Genomic DNA, 19,135 nt, shown 5'->3' with positions numbered 1-19,135 from the left:
ATTAGGATTTGGTTTGTGTTCGGATTTCTTGTCAACAACAACAGCAACTGCTGTTTATCCTATTAACTACTGTCCGCGCAGAAATCGTCAGCCTTGCTATTATTACAACAGTAACCGCAGTCTCAGAGTTCACGTTGAATTTAATGCATATCTGGCATTTGTTTCCTATGAGACGACATGCAGCGCATTGGGTTTTCTTAAACAATTGACTTATTACGGGTTAAAAACACAAAAATTAAATCATTAAGACTGGCTTCCACTTAATCCGTTTACTGCAGAGTAAAACATGTTTTTTTTTTTTAACGGAGCAAAATAAACCATTTAAAAGCTCCTCTGCTGACCTGACTGTCATAAGACTCAGAGAGCCATCGTTCCTAACGCTGAGAAAAATCAATCACACAGTGTTACTGTCGTCCATAACAAGTGTTTATACCAAAAGGTCCATCACTGATTTAACACAATTATTTTATTGTAATAAAATTCATTTGATTTGCACGCATTTTAATAGAAAAATTGTTGGCCAAAAAAAAAAAGGAAATTCACACAATGTGACAATGTGCAGACAGTTGATTCTCTATGCAAAACAAAGACCGAAAATTAAGAAGTGACACTGCAGCAGAATCTTGTGACTGTAATTTGTCTTCAAGTCGGAGCTCCGGTGGTCATCGCAAGGGTATGAATAGAGGCTATACCACGGCACAAAAGTCATAAGATACGCTGAATCACTGCTTCCACAAAAGTTGACTGTGAATTGTGTCCTATGTGCTACCTGATCTCTTCCTAAGCATTCCACCATTTCTCATGGCCAGCTGCTGATGTTACACACACGCCCTGTATCTCAGACGTCCAAATTGCTTTATAATAGTACATCGTTGTACTGTTATACATAATAGTACATCATTTATAATAGTACATCATTGGTACTGAATGCCTCACTAATGTTCATCAGCTTAGATTTTCAAAAAAAGGACTGTGAAAAATAATTCAAAGTGTCTGCTCCTTTACTTTGCTCTGGATTACTCAAGCCGGAGATATTGATAAAAATGGTCTGCATGTACAAAATGTTGTTGACGTTGTTCTTTCAGGGCATGACTTCAGTGGACTGGTTTCCGACGGTGAGGGTAATATCATATCTTTTTCCTCAGACCAGAATGGGACAGAACCTGGATAAAGTGGATGGGGGAGAACAAGCCCTTGTTGAAGGATCCCAGGAGGCATGCCCCGACTCGAGGGGTGCAGGCCGGCATGCTGCTGATGTCATGGAGGGAGGAAGCTCGTACAAAGAGGAGGCTGGTAACTCAGAGGAAAATTCAGGAGTGCCAGACTCGCAAGATCTGGATCAGAGCCACAGCCAGGAGCCAATAACACTTTCTGGTGAGAGGCGCATACATTTGTGGGTGAGTCCTTCCACTGCAAGGGAGGTGAGACAAGGAGGGGCAGCAGGAAAGAAGGGAGGAGGAGGTAAAGAAGAAGAAGGAAGCAGCACGGCACCACCGGCTCCACAGGAGACAGGCAATAACCTAAGGAGTTGTGCAAGGACGGAGAAACAAGCCTGGACATACAAGACGCGCAATCTGAACGAAATTGGGCGGAAGAGGACCGAGGGGCAACTCAAATCATCTTTAATGAGCCAGATGGACTATAAGGTGGAAGGAGAGGTTCCACGTGGAAGAGAAGAGAACCAGGATGAAAACTTTTTAGAGGACAGGTATGGCGATGCCTTTTCCTCCACGGATCTAAAATCTTTTGGCAATCCTGAGGAGGGCTCGGTCATTGAAATCGGCAAATGTGGAGCTCGATCTGGAACTAATGATGACGTCAGCCAGAGAGCTGAGCGTGAGTTTTTACAGAATATTCGGCACGATCAAAGGGAGACGACGGCCGCCGAAGCCCAGAACGAAGACATCAAGCCCCGGGCAGAAACAGTTAACCACTTGAGTGAGAGGAAGGAACCGCAAGCACCTCAATCCCAACATCCTTCAAACAACAGCCGGCAGAAAGAGCCTCTATTAAACATGAGAGACGCCATTCACCATAGAGTTCCAAAAGAGAGATCTGAAAATGATACCAAAGCGGAGGCAACGCCGAGTGAAAGAAACCAAACAGCGACTTCACCTGCTGAACCCAGTTCCATCCTGGAGAAGCTACTGAAGAGAAACAGGATGGAGGCAACCCCGAATCTTTCCAAAATAAAAGAGATCGACACAGACGGCAAGGAAATCAAAAATGTTCCTGAGGAAATGACAGGAACAAAAGTCGCAGATGGAGGAGGCAGAGTGACATCTACTCATGACATCAATGGGACAGGAAGAAGCACAAGTCAGACTTTCTCACCTCCTTCCCATGAAAAATCACTTACAGCAAGACATGATTGCTCCAATGAGGATCCGGATAAAAACCCAGCTGTTCCTGGGTTTGAGAGTTCAGAGGAGGATACAAACACGGCAACACCTTGTGTCTATAAGGAGAGGGAGATAAACTCAAATATAAACACTGCTAAAAATATTTCCAATGAAAACAGACAATCAATTGCCTCCCATGAAAAAGCAGTACGCAACGCTAGCGGTGCAAATCCCAGAGAGTCTGCACCTTCTTGTGCGTCGAATGTTAAGATTGCAAACATAAAAAGCGATATTGCAGAGAAGGTTTCTGAACATGGTGATGGCAGCACGGGAGCCTGTGAGGAAGTAAGGCCCCCGCCGCAAACGAAGATTGACAAAGAGAGCGGCGATGACCTACGACCTTGCGAATCTGAGAAATCAGGTCTTCTGTCTGCAAATGGCGACGAAAAGGGGGATAAGTCCGATCGGGACATCATCGGTGCAGATACGGATGCCGGCCCGGTTACGGGCGCGGCGGGAAAAGTTACCTCTGACGAAAACCGCTTGAGCAAACCCGGCACGGAGCGAGATCTTCCCCTGACATTAAACACAGAAAATAAAATACTGGACCAACCTGATAAAAACCCTGGCAGAGGCAATGACGACAGCGTCACGATGAGAAACAAATCCCCCACCACGCCCAGATCTAGGCCTGTTTCAGAACTCATAAAGGAAACCATCCAACTGCATGAAAAGCTGCAGCATCAGGATCGCTCAAAGCCGCCTGAAGTCAAATTTGATGAGCAAGGTCAGTCGGTGAAGGTGGCCCAGATGAAGGCGGCTTTTGACTCAGCTCAGAAATCCCCAGACAAAGCCATTGAGAGGAAGCCATCTGTGAGAAAAGGTAAGGGCTTTCAAGTTCAGTCGGGAGGTTTATGTTTAGAGCCGTCAGCTGGGTACGGACAAACACCACAGATAACAAAGAATCACGGGGGAGGGGGTTTAACTGAGAATTTTGTCTGCCAGATTTTATAGATATATAGATAGGTAGGGATATAGAGAGATGAGATAAAACCCAGCTGTTTCCTTTTCCTTTCGTCAACCTCTTTACTATCCATTTGGGAAATAATGCCATCTTGAGGTCCTAAAATTCACCTGCAGTACACCGTGTTCCCATAGAAGGTAATAGATTTTTATTTCTTAAAACATTTTAACACAGCACTTATTTCTGCAGTACAAAACGGCATTGTTTCATTGCCTTTTTTAACCCTCTGGCCAATAAGGTTTAAAATTAAGTGCATCTCTTTTGGTTTCATCCAGAATGGAAGAATGGAAAAATTACTTTTGCAGAAAGGGAAGTTGGTGTGTGTGTGTGTGTGTGTGTTTGTGTGTGTATACTCACTTGTGTATCCTCATGTTCATGGATACAAATACGTGCATATTTTTCCTCATGTATCCAGCTATTGTTGACTAATTAGCAGGATATAAATGCTGTACGAGAAGGAATCCCTTACCAATCAAACAAAGACTTAGGCTACAGAAATTCAATGTACCAATTTTCACATAAATAAGCGTGCACTATGATTGATTAGAGTATACCAGAAGGAGACTAATAAAAGAACCGTTGATGCATTCAAAAGATTATAAGAATATAGAAACGATCGCTAAACTCGGATATTTAAATGCCTCCATAAACACCCAGTTCCTGTATTTGTGTAACACCGTTTGCTGGGAAGTGAGAGCAGCCGTGCGAGCGATTATCCCACGCCCGGCGCTGATTGGCTGCCACGGCTGGCCGTCAAATTCCGCTCCTCCAAATAGGTCGCGACAAGCCGAGCGAGGGGGCGGGACTTAGCGGCAGAGTAACGAAAGCCCACCGAGCTACTTGTGTCAGCACAGCAGCGGCTCCGACAGAGCGAGGTACCGAGTGGCATCTGCTGTGTTAAATCATTCGACTTTCGGGAATACTCGGATTTTCCTCTCAGAAGGTATGCGCTTTATTTAAGAGCTACCGGGTGTATATCCGACCGATAGATGTTTGAGTGAATGGTCTGTCCCCCTGACAGAAAAGTGCATGGGCTAGCTAAAAATGAATAGCAGTAACGTCTGCACACTGAACCGCTTCAAGCTAATTCTCTCGCTCTCAACGGCTGTTCACTCATCCAGTAAAAGAAATGTCGACGATTCTCGAAGGGTTAAATATTGTACCCTCAGGTGTCGGAAGTGCTCCGTTGACTGTTACGACATTAAATGTGCCGTCGTAGGGCACCGAGCGGGGTGGGGTATCTAGTGCGGCAGGAAAACTTATCTCCGAGGGGATAGATCCACATAGACAGAGGTGCAGGCAGCCCAGCCGCGCCCTGGCCCCTGGCATCCGGACATCGTGTAAATATAGGCTGTCCGGAGCGTACAGCGGAACCTTTCCACGATTTTACCTCATTCATTTCAACATTTTTTTTTTAAACTGACAAAACTACCTCGTTTGATTTAGGGCCAAAAAGGGCGTTGCGTTAATACTCGTTGTATTTGACGCATTAACACTGGTATGGTCCATAGAGATCGCCGCTTCCTACAGGCACTGCGTTGCCTAAATGTCCAAGTCATTGCGCCCTTCGGCCCCTATTGGATGCAACACAATGAGAAATGTTGAACTTTTTCTTTTATATACATATATATTTCACCGCCACTTACCGTTTTTTTATTGCTCGCTCAACCATGCCCATAACCCGGCCTCTATCAGTCATTTTTCAATCAGCAAATGTTAACCTCTTAATACAAAAAGTGAGTTTTTGTGGCATTTGGGAGTGTGTGTGTGTATATATACACACACACACACGAGGGAGTCCTCTTCTGGACTGAAGGTTGTTTCGTATTTTAAGTGTCCGTTTTAAGAGTTTTGAAAATGACTTTCAAGATCAGCTGAAGTGATTTTCCAGTTTATGTGCTAGAGCAAAAGAGACAGAAATATGCCTGCCAAAATCTGTCATTAATATCTTCTGATCTCAATCCAAAGTTGTGAAATCAGGCTGAAGTTTTTTTGTTTTTTTTGCCCCCGCACTTTATTTTTCTGTCACTTAAAGAGGTATCCATCAATAGATCTATGCTTTTTCCTACAGCACAGGTGGAACCTTCCACTGTTAAAATCCTCTAGCCATTTGTGTGTAAAGCATCTGAGAAATCTCTATATTGCCAGTTGTTAATAATCATCGTTGACTCAATCTCCTTGTCACTTACCAGTCAAATGTAATCTCTGGTCAAGCCCCAGTTACTGGATAACCTCATTGACCCTCCTTCACATGCCCATGAAAACGGCGTGGTTTGATTTGTACTGGATGCGCCAAAAGGGCAGAGTGATTTGGCTCCTGAATTAAACTGTTACTCAGCCATTGTTTGTAATCGGCTTTGGAGCTGCTGGAGCTTCTCGGTCTTGTGGAAAGCAGAGCAGGTGAAGGCTAACAGACTGACCCTGGGGTTGACCGTCAGCAGCATTGCAGCTGTGTTTGGGCCTGTCAGTTTCTGACACTCCAACCTGGGGTGGTTGTTTTACAATAGAGTCTGTGGACAGCTATAGATCACTGCCTGCCTATGGCTGGAGGAAGCTGAGGATGTAGGTCAGGAAGCAGAGAGGAAACTAAACATGGGATATGAGAGATTGTCGGGCTTTATTAAAATGGAGGAAGGAGTGTTCAGAGGGGCTTCAGTGGTGTGGGATGGTCTTTTTCTCATTCTGAAATAAAGGTTTTACTGATTCTGATACTCAGCACAAAGTATCAAATACCTTTGTTAATCAGCATGAATGAAATTTTGCTATGTGCTACTTGGCATACTTGCTAATTTCACTATATCCAGTAGCTGTAATTTATTTTGCCATAATTGTGCTTTTTTTGACGGAAGGAGCTTTCACACTAGGTGGAAAATATAATGCGATTCAGTATCTCTTGTTACTCTTAGTTCCCATATCAGCCCACTGGAAGAATCTGCACCCTGTGGAAACGGGTTGACTATTCTGTCAGCACTTTATACTCCGCTTTTTTTTTTTTTTTTAGCCTACAGGGATAACAATTTTCAAACGTGTCGTACATACCTTTGTGTATAGCTCTGCGAGATACTATCTCCATTCACTCTTTAGAGACTTTCTATCAAAACACAGAGTTAAACTTAAATGAAAATGACTCACTTACACTTTAGGTTTTTTGTTTGGTTTTCTTCTTCTTTTTCAAAGAACAGAAGTATGGAATTTTTTTTCCTTCCTCTAAGGACAGAAGGGAGGAAACCCTTCATAAAACAATCTGTAGAGCGTGTTATTTTTATGACCTGATAATTGAAGAGGGTTGGACACCTAAATCTCTTCAACTGATTGCTGACACAATTAAAAAGATACACAGCCCACAAGAGGTGTTCTATGATGTTTGAATGTAGTCTCGAATTGAAAAAGGAAATACTGCCAACATTACTTTATATTAGAGGGGACTTTTGTTTTCAAACGGGGTGGAGGTGGTACCCCAACAATAATATATATACATCTGAAGATACATCTACTGTCTTCAGCTTGTCCAAGACCCATTCTGATGTATAATCTGAGTTCCAGTCATATTGAAATCAAAAGGCAGTCTAAAAAAAAAAACCTTTTTTGCAAAATATTGTTCCCCCCACAACATAAAATCAAATGGTGAATAAATTGTATGTAACAAATGTAGACCATTCAACAGCAAGTGTATGAACAATTGTGTCAAACTGTTGACCCAAGCCTCTGCCGTGTAGATAAATGCAAGTTTCAAGACCTCGTAGGCGCCAATTCTGCAATGCACTTTGTTCTATCTTAAAACCTCACAGATTGCTCATTGTCATTCCGTCGAATGAGAGTGCATTACAAACGATGAATATTGTCCGGTCCTAAAAGAATACCAATTCTTAGCAGTGACTCAGCTGCATTCCCATGATAGGCTAAGAGATGAATGTGGACAGACAGGTCTGCAACTCCTGAACTCTTGACAGATTTTCAATAATATCGTTTATCATTGAGACACTTTTCAGAAGGTAAAGGAATGGAGAAGGTCACCTCGTGTTTTTTTTTTTTTTTTAAATATTTACTTTTGACATCAAATAGAACTGGACACATTACCTTTAGAATATACCCTTTGCCCTGCAACTGTCACACAATGGGCAGTAGAAATACCTGTTTGTACAGTAAACTCACCAAAGTGCTTGTTAATTTACATACCTGGGTGGAAAGTCATCTGTTTAGCAAATAGCAATTCTGTGTTGGCTTGTGCCATACAAGCGCAGCCTTAATTTAGCTGTTTAATAGAGTCCGGGTCACAGTGATGTTTGAACAGCACCTGCACAAGAAGCACTTTTCCATCAGTTGTGTGTATCTTCAGTGGCACAAATTTGCCCTGATGACCGGCTTTTGTGTGTTTTAAAAATAAGATGACGTGCACACATCACCAGCTGATGAATCTGCTAATATCGTGTCAGGAGAATTTTGCAGATTATGTTTTAATTTGGGCCAAAACAGTTGTTCTATAACTGCTGATGGGTCGGTAGGTCACTCTTTTTTTCTTCCTCCAGTTTGCAAGAAACATTTGAAAATGCAAACGAGTCGTCAAGGGCTTGTAATCTTTACATAATCACAATTCTCTACATTGGAAAAAAAAAAGCAAATTAAATAGACCTTGAAGTCATAGTGAAATCCTTCTATTTTCTGAATTGCAACCCTTTTTATAGTCCGTGTACCAATACCAAAACATATCCAGACGGCTTGCTGATGTAATTTGTTTGGGTTTTGAAGTGTTCTCTCCAAAATCTTGACTTTTAAGTCAGATAAGAAGTTTAGGAATTAGTCTTTTAATTCTCCAACCACAAGAGCGTAATAGATTTTTAGAAAGGGATTATTGCTGGGGTAAATGTTCAACAGCACAGGAAATCTATGGAAATATTATGCCACATTTATTTTCACAGTGTATGAATCTAAACCTTTGGAATGAGAACTGTGACTAGAAATTGTTTAAGATGTCTGGTGTTTAAACATTATATCTGTGATTGTCCCACTCAGTACATTTTATTGCTAGAACCTTTAACCTTATGGAAGAGTTTGATTAGATCTGGCGCAGACTTGAACTTTGAGCCCAGCCGCTCATTTGTCTGCAAATCTCATTTCCTCTACAAAGCATAAAAGTTTACAATAGCATTCCTTGAAACACTGGAGCATAATGCATTATATTCCAGTGTTATTTAAATTGAGTTGAGCACTGACTGCGCAGTCACTTGGGGCAAAGGGGAGGTGAAAAAACAGCACCTTATCTCATTGTTGCAAAAAGCACTGGAATGTAGCTGGAATCTGATTACAATAGTTGTCTGCGGCCTTGGTTACAGGAAGGGGATTTAGGTGGCGTCTCATGCAGTCCTAGTGACAAAAGGCAAAAAGCGGGCCACATTATAGGGAGTAATAAGGCAACGTCTCTGGTGTGTGTTTTGAGGGTGAAGGATGGCATGAGGAAAGTGTGGGAAAGAGAATCCTGTGACAAATAATGATTTGAAAAATCTAAAGACTTCAATCCAAAGGTACGTATAGTTATCACATGACTTGTCTTATTTGTTCTGCATACTTGCTTCCTGTGATGGTAGAGATGTACCCACTACGGGCTGCTAACATTGGCCTCTTTTTTTTTTTAAAGGGTATATTGATATCCACAGTGATCTAAATTGCTAGCAAACAACACAACGGCAAAGCTAAACAAATGGCAGATGAAAGCTTTGTTAATGAATTTTTCTGTCTGATGTGGACTAGAAAATGTTTTCTTGGTAGAGAGCATCAAATGTAGGCTAAGCTGGAGTAAATGCCAGTGTAAAGAAGGGGTAGAAAATTAGCACTAGCACACTTAATTTTTTTACAAACTCATCCTTGTCCATGCTGCTGACAGCTGTTTCAAATTTGTGTGTTGCTGATGTGGAGAAGAGTTTGTGGTAATATGGCCTTGCAGCATTATGTCACTGCATTTGCTTAAAGAAGATATGTTATCAGTATCAGTACTTATAAGATATGAATCGATTCTTTCATTAATATAAATATGTACAAGGTTACAATAGGGGTAAACTATGCTTAAAATTGATCTTCAGTCTCTGGCTTCTACAGTGGCCTCAAGACAGGTGCCAAACCACTGTAATGCAACAAATTAACGGATATGATTTAAATGTAAAGAAATTCCACGACTCTTTGCTCTACCCGATGCAGAAATGTTTTGAATGTGAAATCCACACCTCTTTAAAGATCAAAAATCAAAGTCGTCTTCCTCTTTAATTTTAAGGCTCTTTGCCTTTTTCTCTTTAAGGGCAGAAAGCTACAGAGACCACTTTCTGTTTTGCTCAGTGGTTTACAACTGTATAGATTAAAACAGCCAGTCATGTGCATACTTTATTGTATTTGTTTAACATACACCTTTTTTGTAAATTCACTCAAATTCACGACTTTAATTAGTAAATTAGTTGTCAAACGACAAAAGGGAAAAAATAGTAATTTGTACTTCTGCTTTTTTATCACAAACAGCACAGATCATATTTGAAAGTAGTAGGATTGTAGTTGACTGTTTTGTGACAGCCCTATTGTTAACAGGTTTTAAGGAAATGGTGAAGGTAGTGAGGAAACAAAACTGCCCATGATATTAAAATTAATCAATTTTCCTTGGTGCCACATTGACTTTTTGGTGTTTTTCAATTCTAGCTTCTTACTTATAGGGACTGCTGCATCTTTCACACTAAGCACAGCGTCAGTTGGCTCACTCTGAGCTTGACTTGTAAGGAGAGTCTTATTATGCTGAGCATACAAAGAATTTCCAATAGTATTTGAATAGAGATCAGTTTTAAGATGTGTAGCCATTTTTACACAAATTCAAAAACTGTCTTGAGTTTCATTGCCCATGACTATTATTCTTCGTCTTGGGTTGCTACTCTTGCGTCACTCTTTTTTGCTAACCTTTATGGAAAAGGTTTGACTTTATATTGCATTGATTACACCTTTTATTTAAAGTTTTATGTTGTCACACAAATATTGGATTTGTGAAACATGTATCTCTTACATGGTGTGGGTTATATAGTTCAATCTTTTTTAGGAAGTAGTCCTTGCCAATTGCTTTATCATCTTATTTTGCTGCAGGCAGGCTGCCATTTTATTAAACTTTAAAGTCAACGAGATTGCATGCTTTTGTAAACATGGAGACAGCAGTCTGTCACTACACTGAACCTTGAGTTAAAACAGGAGCATGTTTATGATCTCTTTTAGCAAACATAAAAAGAAATAACTTGCCATTTAGTGCCAAATAACATAACTTCTCCTGATTTGTTTTGTACACACAGAGGATTTATCAACCCAACGTGGCACATGTAACAATATCTGTCCATAATTTCTTTAACTCCCTGTTTTTCGCATTGGTTTTTGGTTTCCTTATAGCTTATCTGAAAAATAGTACAGAGGAAATATCTTGACGAGCATCAGCTACACAAATAAGGCCAGCAATTTTTTTTTCTTCTAACTGTTAAAATATTTGTTTCTTCTAATAAGCTCATATGCACTTGTGATCTGTCCCCTTTTGGGGATCCCATCTTCTTCTTCGGTTGCCCTCGGAGTCTCAAACTCAAATCATGACTTGACTCTTGTCACACCTCTTCCTTCTGTAGGCCTAACTGACTCAGTTGCTCAGTTACTTGCGTGAATTTTGGGACAAACATCTCACAAGTTGTAAAACTTTACTTTCCAAGAGTTTTTTTTTTAAGTTGTAGTGGTGTTTTATTAAATTATTATATTCATATTATTAAAAAAAATCCACCTAGGTTTAATCAAGGTCACCTATCAGTTCTCTCTCTGTCTGTTTAGTTCAGATGCGGGGCACGTCTTTCCCCCTCAAGTATAGCAGGCCTGAATTCCAGCATTAGAATTATGCACTCTATCCCTCTGTACATAATTAATAAAAAGTACAGCAATATCAGTGTTAAGTTATATTGGAATGTTGTCCTGATGAATTATATTCATGTAACACATCGAGCTGTTGATTTGCCAAATAACCTTTTTTTTTCCCCAACAGAATTTTGAGATATGAAATGGTTCGGGGTAGGTTACTGAAAACGGCCATTGTGTTAAGACTTTTCTGCCGGTCATTTCCTCGGGGTCCGTGGCCCTCTTTCTGTCTCTGCACATCAGGGTCAGCTCTATTGGTTCAGGATGAAGTAAGGTACAGGGCTCTCGTGGCATGTGATTAGCCCAATATATCTCTGGTCTCTTTGCTTGAATAAGGGCCAGTTCAGTGAGCCATGAATCTTGAGGAGATAGGAATCCCCTAAGGTGTGTCTCTGCCTCACTATGTTGTCTAGCAGAGACGGTTAGATCGTTGCCCAACACTGGCATTTTCACATCACGATCATCTCAGTGTCTGAGTTGATAGATGTGTGGAGAAAGACGTAACCTGTGGAGACACGAATACTTTTCATGTACGACCCTGAAATAGATTTAGACAGCCAAAATCCAGCCGTATGTAGGATAAAAAACGTCTTTATCGGCACTACCCTCTTTTTTTACAGCAGTTTCAGGACTGAGAGTAAATGGGTATAAGGGTTAACTGTCATGATTTTTTTTTTTTTTTGTAATTGTATCAATCATCGCTTTAGAATATAACAGTTGTGAAGGTTTCAACACTGTTTCTTTGATAATGTATTTCATTACCGTTGTATTCTGAAGTCTCAATCTTTTTGTCTTCATTGGTTTGTTTAAACCAACCATGCTTAAAACCTGTATGAAACACAAGTTGTTCTAATAATGTTTTTATAAAAGATCTGGACTGTGTGGTCACTCCACAGACCTGCAGGAAGAGCTTCCTGCTTGTTTTTGTGATCCACGTCCTGTTGAAAACCCACCACACACATCTCTCTAACCCCTTTCTCTCTCTTCAGTCATGAAGGTGTTCCAGGCAGGGAGTCCCAACATGTACTGTTTAAAAATAAAGGATTTGATGAGCTTAGATTGAGGTTAGGTTGGACTTTGGGTTTTTGGTCATTTATTTGGAACTGTCCAGTTTTCCATCATCTTTGGAAGTGGTGTGTTATTATAGGCTGAGTAGTGGGTCTTGTAGGTTTTGAATGGGCATGATTTTGAAATCCCTTATCTTCCAGCAAAGTCATGTCACGGTAATGATTTTTTTGCTGAACTAGCAGCAGAGTTGTTTTTTTTATTATTCGATACGTCATATTTTCCTTTTGGAAGTAGTTCTTTCACTGTGTGGCACAAAATAGGTCCTACGGATGTTTAATACATAGCACACTAGAGGGTAAAAAGGGGAAAAAAACCTTTCATTTCAACCATCGTCAAACCATTTTGAATTACCTTTATGACCTCAATCTGTTATTTTTTCCAAAAAAGGGTAATACCTGTACCACAGGACTTCACCTAGTGAAATGACCAAAAGAATACAAGGAAATTGAAATTGTATGAATATTACATTTTAGTACTGCTGCTTATTGACGTTGTTGTAAACAATGTAGCCCAGCTTATTGCACAAAGTATGACATTTGGAAACACAATAACACATTAAAGTAGAGGACCATTGGACACTTAGCATTTGAGTAGTTGGTAAATGCTAGAGTTTATATTTTATACAGGGACATTCTTGTGTGTCTGTGCCTGGAGTTGATGAATGAAGAATCTCTGTGTTATGAAACGGTGAGGACTGGATGGGGAAATTAGTACAAGCTATCAGTCAAATAAATGGTAATTGTTTTTGAAGTGGCTTTTCCATTTTCCAACGGACGGTAGGTCTTAGATTTATGAAATAGCTGTCTTGGTCCGTACTTGTGCCAGTTAATTTCAAAGCCCTTCACCTTCAAGTGAGTGTAATGTGTGATTTCAAACACATTCACCAAAGTTCTTCAAGGTGAGCAGCAGGCTGACGCTTCTTTGTCTTTTCACAGATATGCGACGAGTTGTACGGCAGAGCAAATTCCGTCATGTCTTTGGCCAGGCGGTGAAAAACGATCAATGCTACGATGATATACGGGTGTCAAGGGTGACATGGGACAGCTCCTTCTGTGCAGTTAACCCCAAGTTTGTTGCCATTATTATTGAGGCCAGTGGTGGTGGTGCATTCCTCGTTCTCCCTCTTCACAAGGTAAGTTGAAAACAGTGAGTGATTATTGCCACAGTATTCCTTTGGAATAATTTACCTGTCATTCTTTTGCTGAATTTTGCTATCACTTAGTGCATTTGGCTTTCTCTTTGTACCTCATTTCACAGAATTATCCTCCTGTGTCATTTTCAAATGGGCTATTAGATTAAATGGATTTCTATTGTTTCTCTGTGCAGATTCATGCCTAGATAAACCCTTTTGAATGTGATGATCTCGCAGCTTTCCTCTGGTACGGGAAAAAATTAAACCTCACCGATGGGACGGCTCAGGGTTTTCCACTCCAGCCAACCGTCGGACATCTTTTGTAATGATTTTCTGAATGATCTTACATCATGATGGCTTTATTTACTAACAGACTGGTTTTTCATTAAAGGGCCGGATTGCACTGAAAGTTCACGTTTTGAAAGACATTGTGCACGTAATCTGTGTTTTATGCATTTGTTGTCTTTACAGATTATTTATGCAGATACATTTTTTTGGGTCTTTGTGTCATTATAGATAAGTGAAAACTCTTCTGAAGGATCGCATTAAGGCTATTGCGAATGTTTAAACATTGCCCATAAAATATAGATCGTGTTGAACTCAGTCTTGTTCCCTCTTAACTGTAATTTTCATTTCAAATGTGCCTCGTTGTGGCAGAATTGCTGAGTTTTCATACCAGTGTACCTCAGAATTAATGTTTACCAGCGCGCTGTTAACATGCCCTCATGTGTACAACAAAAACTACACAAAAGCCCTGGAGCAAAGAGTCTTCAGAATCTTACCTCCATATAAGGAAGCACTCCACTTCAACTTGAATCACTCCTGGGTGAGGCGAGCCCACATCTAACTCGTGTTTGGCTGTAAACAAGAAGCCTTGAAGCCTTGTCAATACATACATTCTTCTTACACAATTCAGCTTTCACAATGGAGCTTCTTTGGAACCCAAAAGATGTCTTTAAATTTTAATCCAACAGGGGGCTTCAGCATGTTTCCCTCAGAGTGAATGAGTACAGCCACGGAAGAGGGTGCTGAATTGGAGGCTTTTTGTTTTTGTAAGGTAGCTGACAAGTGTACAGGTCCTGACCCCGAGTAACAGCGATAAGATCTGGTCTGTCCCTGCAACTTGTATGCCCAAATACGCTGCCTGTCATGTCAGACTGATTTTGCATTGGAGGCTGGATCCCTTGGCGTGTCATCACATATACTCAAATCCTCTCGACACCCTGTTCAATGGTTTGTCTTGTAGGTTGGCTAGTGCGACGCTCCTTCTGCCCGCTCCGTCTGTCAGAATGAACTGGTCTCTGTTCACTATATCTGAGCACAGTAATGGTGTCTCGGCTGAACAAAGTTAACTTTCACAACTGAATTAAAAGTTGAGAGACTGAGATCCTTATGTGCAGAGCAAGCTTCAGGCAAATTCCTCAAGTGAGATAGAATATAAAAAGCTCATTTGATATGAAATCTGCAATTAATCAGTTTGAATGTGTGCGCTTCTCTCCATTTACTTGGAAAGAATCCAAATATGCATGCATAATATCAATGGATTGTATTCAACCCACTAAACTTTTCTTTTACAAAAAAACAGGACTTGTACATAATGGCTCCATGCCTAGTTGAAAATTGTTGCAAGATAAAGATCGACGATTCAAAGGTGGCAGTGAAGCTTAAAGTTAAGATGAGCCTCACTCACTGTATACAACAATGAGTGTGGTGAAAGTTGAGCATTACTTTGTGCCAAAATAGCAACACTTGAACAGCACTATTTGTAAATTAAATATGTCAACAATTGTGATTCATTGAAGTATTTTTCACTTTTTTCCATCTAAGAGCCACATTTCTATCTGTTGTGTTGGCGATTTGCAATGTTGTGTGTGTGTGTGTGTGTGTGTACTGATAGCACTAAAAATGGCAAAGTTCTTGAGCACGCCAGCAGTAGTAGATAGAGTGTACAATTGATGTAATTATAATACAATGACATCTATTTGCACCAGACCTTTTAAACAGGATAACTAACTACAGCACCTAGTTTGCTAACAAGCCTCTTTGGCTGAGTGGTTCAGAGTTTGGTTTTAGAGAACGTGCTTAGAGTCCCGCCGCTATCCAAATATTTACGCTGAATATTCTCTTTTAGATTTACAGTTTAATTTGTTTTAAGCACTAATCCCCCCCCCCCCCCCCCCCCCCCCTTGCCAGACTGTATCACCACAACTATTATTGCCTCAGTATGTATATTCTTATCTCTGACGGGAGGAACTAAGGATTGTGATGGTATTATATGTTATGAGATATTTTCCAGTTAATTTTCTTTTAACAATAGAATAGCAAGATCAGTGTTCCCTGCATTAACAGAACCATTGGATCTTTAGGGTTTAGCTGCGGAGTACTGCGGACGGTATTAGGTTTTTAGGACATCTTAAGCAATGAGTTCAGACTGTTGATTCACAGATCATTCCTTGTTTTATTTTCACTTTTATGAGTGGTATTTGTGCCATTTTATGAAACCTCACCCAAGCTTTATGTGACAACGGGTCCATCTGGAAATTCAAGTATTCTCTGTTGGTAATCGAGGTTTCAAAAGTGGGACGAGTCTGTTCTTCCAAACTGTATTTCCAGACCGCATTGCAGTGGATAAAGATGACAGTGTTCCTCCTTGCACTTGAGGACCTCTGGAATAAACTGAATGACGTACTACACTGTTGACAGCTTTAAGAAAATGGTACAACTAATAAACAAGAAAGTTGTACAGCGGGTCTGCTTTCATTGGTTAATATTTCAAAGTTGAGATTGCTTGTATAATTTATGAGCTTTTCCAAGATTCTGCTTGCTGCTGGATAAACTCCCCTCCGCGCCCTCCACCCCGTTTATTTTTTTCTTTTTTCCCTCTTACTACAAGGTCGTTCATCTACTAAGCTCTCACAACCTCCCACCCTTTCCCATCCTTAATGTGAGGGGTGCATCTGTCTGGCTTACCCATCTGCCTGTGTCGTAGCTGTGGGCAGCCAGCTGCTCAGGGCCTTTGTTCTACACTTACTCCTAGTGAGGCCTTTTGTCACCGGGGAGGGGGGGTGGAGGTGTGAGGATGCTCTAGTCCCCCATTTGCAGTTGCGCTGTGTGCGACTGTACTGTTTCATTTTGAACAAAACCGGGAGAATCATCAGGGTGAATTTACAAGTGCCCTCGCATATTTTCCTCCTTTTTTTTTTTTTTGTGTTGAACAAAGTCTCGAGAGTTCAGAGGGGTGCTAGGTCTGTGACACGACCCCAGGTCTGAATCTGATTTAGTATAGTCAACCGATGAAGCTGTCTCTTTGTGTGACTCAGTAGGTTAGTGTGGCAGGCCACTGTGACTCAGCACACTATTGTTGCTTCCTCCTGTAAAGAACACAGGGCTTTATAGAGAGGGCATCAGATGTCCAGCTCAACACATGTCATTCCCTTCCCTCATCCTTTCAATCTCACCCTTTCTCTTCCTTAGCTGGATGCCTGCTAATTTATTCCCTGATTTCCATATGAAGGAAGCTGTGTGAGTGAATGCAGGAGCGAGTGAAACATTCCTGATAAGTCCCCTCACTCTCGTCACATATATATATTTATATATATATATATATATCCAGAGGTATGTATATATATGTGTGACTGAAAGCAAAGAGACATCTTGTTCAATAATTGAATTTGGTAAGACAGCCTTAACTGAATCATATTATATAATCAAATCAAAATTCTCCAAATTTGTGTTCGCAGCTTCCTTTTCCATAGTGTTCTGTGAACTGTTTGCGTCTCTAGTGTATACTTTTTGTCTTTCTGTTTGAGGCTGACCTCAAATAAAGTCCTAATGCCACATAGCGTATTACCTAATGTGGAAGCCATGTTCCCTGTTAGAGCTTCAAACACTGTCTCTGTGCAAACAGAACAATCAGATGTTGAGTTTGTGTTTAATTTGGATTCCCTCCCTCAATGCACCATTCATTCAGTGCTCAACCTTAGCTGTTAGTAATCCCTGGGTGTGTGCGCAGTGTGACACAGTTTTGCTATTCTGTTTCACATTCAGGGCTCAACTACTAAGTTGCACTCTGTCTCAACACGCAAAGATACTTTCATGTATGATAACAAGGGTCTTTTCCCCAATAATTTGTTCGGTTTATGTTCCAAAACCTCTATACTACTCATTTTCCTCTGCTTTTGCTGCCTCTGCTGCTCAGTCTTGCTGAATGCAGATTTGACCATATATGGTCAAATCTGCTCCCTGCCTGACAGCCTTCCAAGACCATTTCCTCCCTGCCCTGCTATTGGCTGCTTTGTGTAGTGTCAGTACACATGTGAATTCTGGGATAGGACGAAATATAAAGGGCGGCCAAGATGAGTAAACTGAAGTCAAATGCCTTCTGTATCAGTCTTTTTTTTTTTTTTTCTTTCCCTATTAGAATCAAATATTTTATGTACTAACTACCGGTTCTGCTTTGTGTTTTACAGGCATTTTCTTTTATATGTATTTTAAAGATAAACTCTTTAATAACTCTGCTCAGAATTCACTGTACATATTATCATTATTATTATTATTAATTTACGCCCCCCCTCCCCCAACACTACTTCATTTGATAACTATCAAGGGGACAGGTGCTGGGAAAACAGTTTGCTTGGTAGACGGAAATACTGTAGCCATCCATCAGAGATTATCTAATGAGTAGAGCCTCGATAATGAAATTACAGAACTCTTTGAATTGTATAAAAGGATTTGTTTTAGCGCATGGCCAAAATAGTCCCTAAAATGGTTGATTAACAACTTTTTTTTTTTTCTTCATAAATGGTATATCTGAATACTTTCTGCATATTTATAATCTTATCAAGTTTCCCAAACAATGCAGTAGGAATCCAGTATAACCAAAGAATTTATTTACATCACAGCTGTAAAGATTTATCTAGTTTAACTCTTCATCTTGTGTGTAGAGTCCATAGTCTCTATTGTTCCTCCCTGATCATTCAGTGGTTGTAAATCTTGTAAGTTCCGGGTATGACAGGACTGCTGCCGCTGCTATAGCCTCAGCTCTTTCTCAGCGAGCAGGCAGATAAAAACACTTGAAAAAATTGAAATTTCCACTGAACGCCACTGGACAACATGCACGGAAGGCCCACGTTTGAGTCCTATATTGAAGAGAGGAAGTGTGCAGACCTCGTGTGTGAATGAAAAGAATGTCCTGTCTTGCCTTGAGGGACTGCGCTTCCATATTTTTCTGTATCACTGTTGTGCCTTGTATCTGTGTTTCACTCCTATTTTCTGCAGCCTTACTTGTTGCTATGCAACTGGTTGTTTTTGTAGGTGGCTAACATTCCTCTCTGAGGATATCAATGCCTGTATTATAGCTATAGACTTTTGAGGCATTCAACTGCTGAGGAACTATTGGAGTGGGTGATTTAGTTATTTTAATTCATTTATTTTTAAATTCTTAAACAGTGCTTAACCCCCCCCCCCTCTTTTTGGCAATATATTGGCAATATTGTTGTTACTCCAGTATCTTTTAGTCTTTCCAAAATGGGTTGCCTTAGAAAGGATTTTCTTATTCCTCAGGGTTTGTTTGTTAGGACACATTTTGTTCATGTGCTGAATGTGTAATGTCGCTGAGGTTCGCTATAACTGCCTATCAGTCAAGAAGAGATCTTTGAAAGATAC

The 19,135-nt window shown here is 40.5% G+C and overlaps 1 protein-coding gene across 3 annotated transcripts in view; it reads left to right on the top strand.

The window, feature by feature from the left end:
- Window positions 1-1,496: 1,496 nt before the first annotated feature.
- Window positions 1,497-19,135, top strand: part of coro1ca (coronin, actin binding protein, 1Ca) — a 34,955-nt gene continuing 17,316 nt past the window's right edge. The window contains exons 1-2 of one of the 3 annotated variants that reach the window (XM_086173584.1): window positions 1,497-3,225; window positions 13,275-13,471. In XM_086173584.1, coding sequence (XP_086029710.1) covers window positions 1,626-3,225; window positions 13,275-13,471 — 1,797 coding nt within the window. In that variant the 5' untranslated portion in view covers window positions 1,497-1,625. Of the gene's footprint in view, window positions 3,226-4,189; window positions 4,310-8,866; window positions 8,886-13,274; window positions 13,472-19,135 lie in introns of those variants that run through there. The other 2 variants (XM_086173585.1, XM_086173586.1) reach the window with 2 other exon arrangements.

Source organism: Fistularia commersonii, chromosome 26, assembly GCF_037954325.1.
Source record: "Fistularia commersonii isolate RoL2024-O1a breed Wild chromosome 26, RoL_Fcom_v1.0, whole genome shotgun sequence".
Classification (NCBI taxonomy): Eukaryota; Metazoa; Chordata; class Actinopteri; order Syngnathiformes; family Fistulariidae; genus Fistularia; species Fistularia commersonii.
The sequence above is the reverse complement of the archived record's forward strand: the minus strand, read 5'-3'. Positions and strand labels throughout refer to the sequence as shown.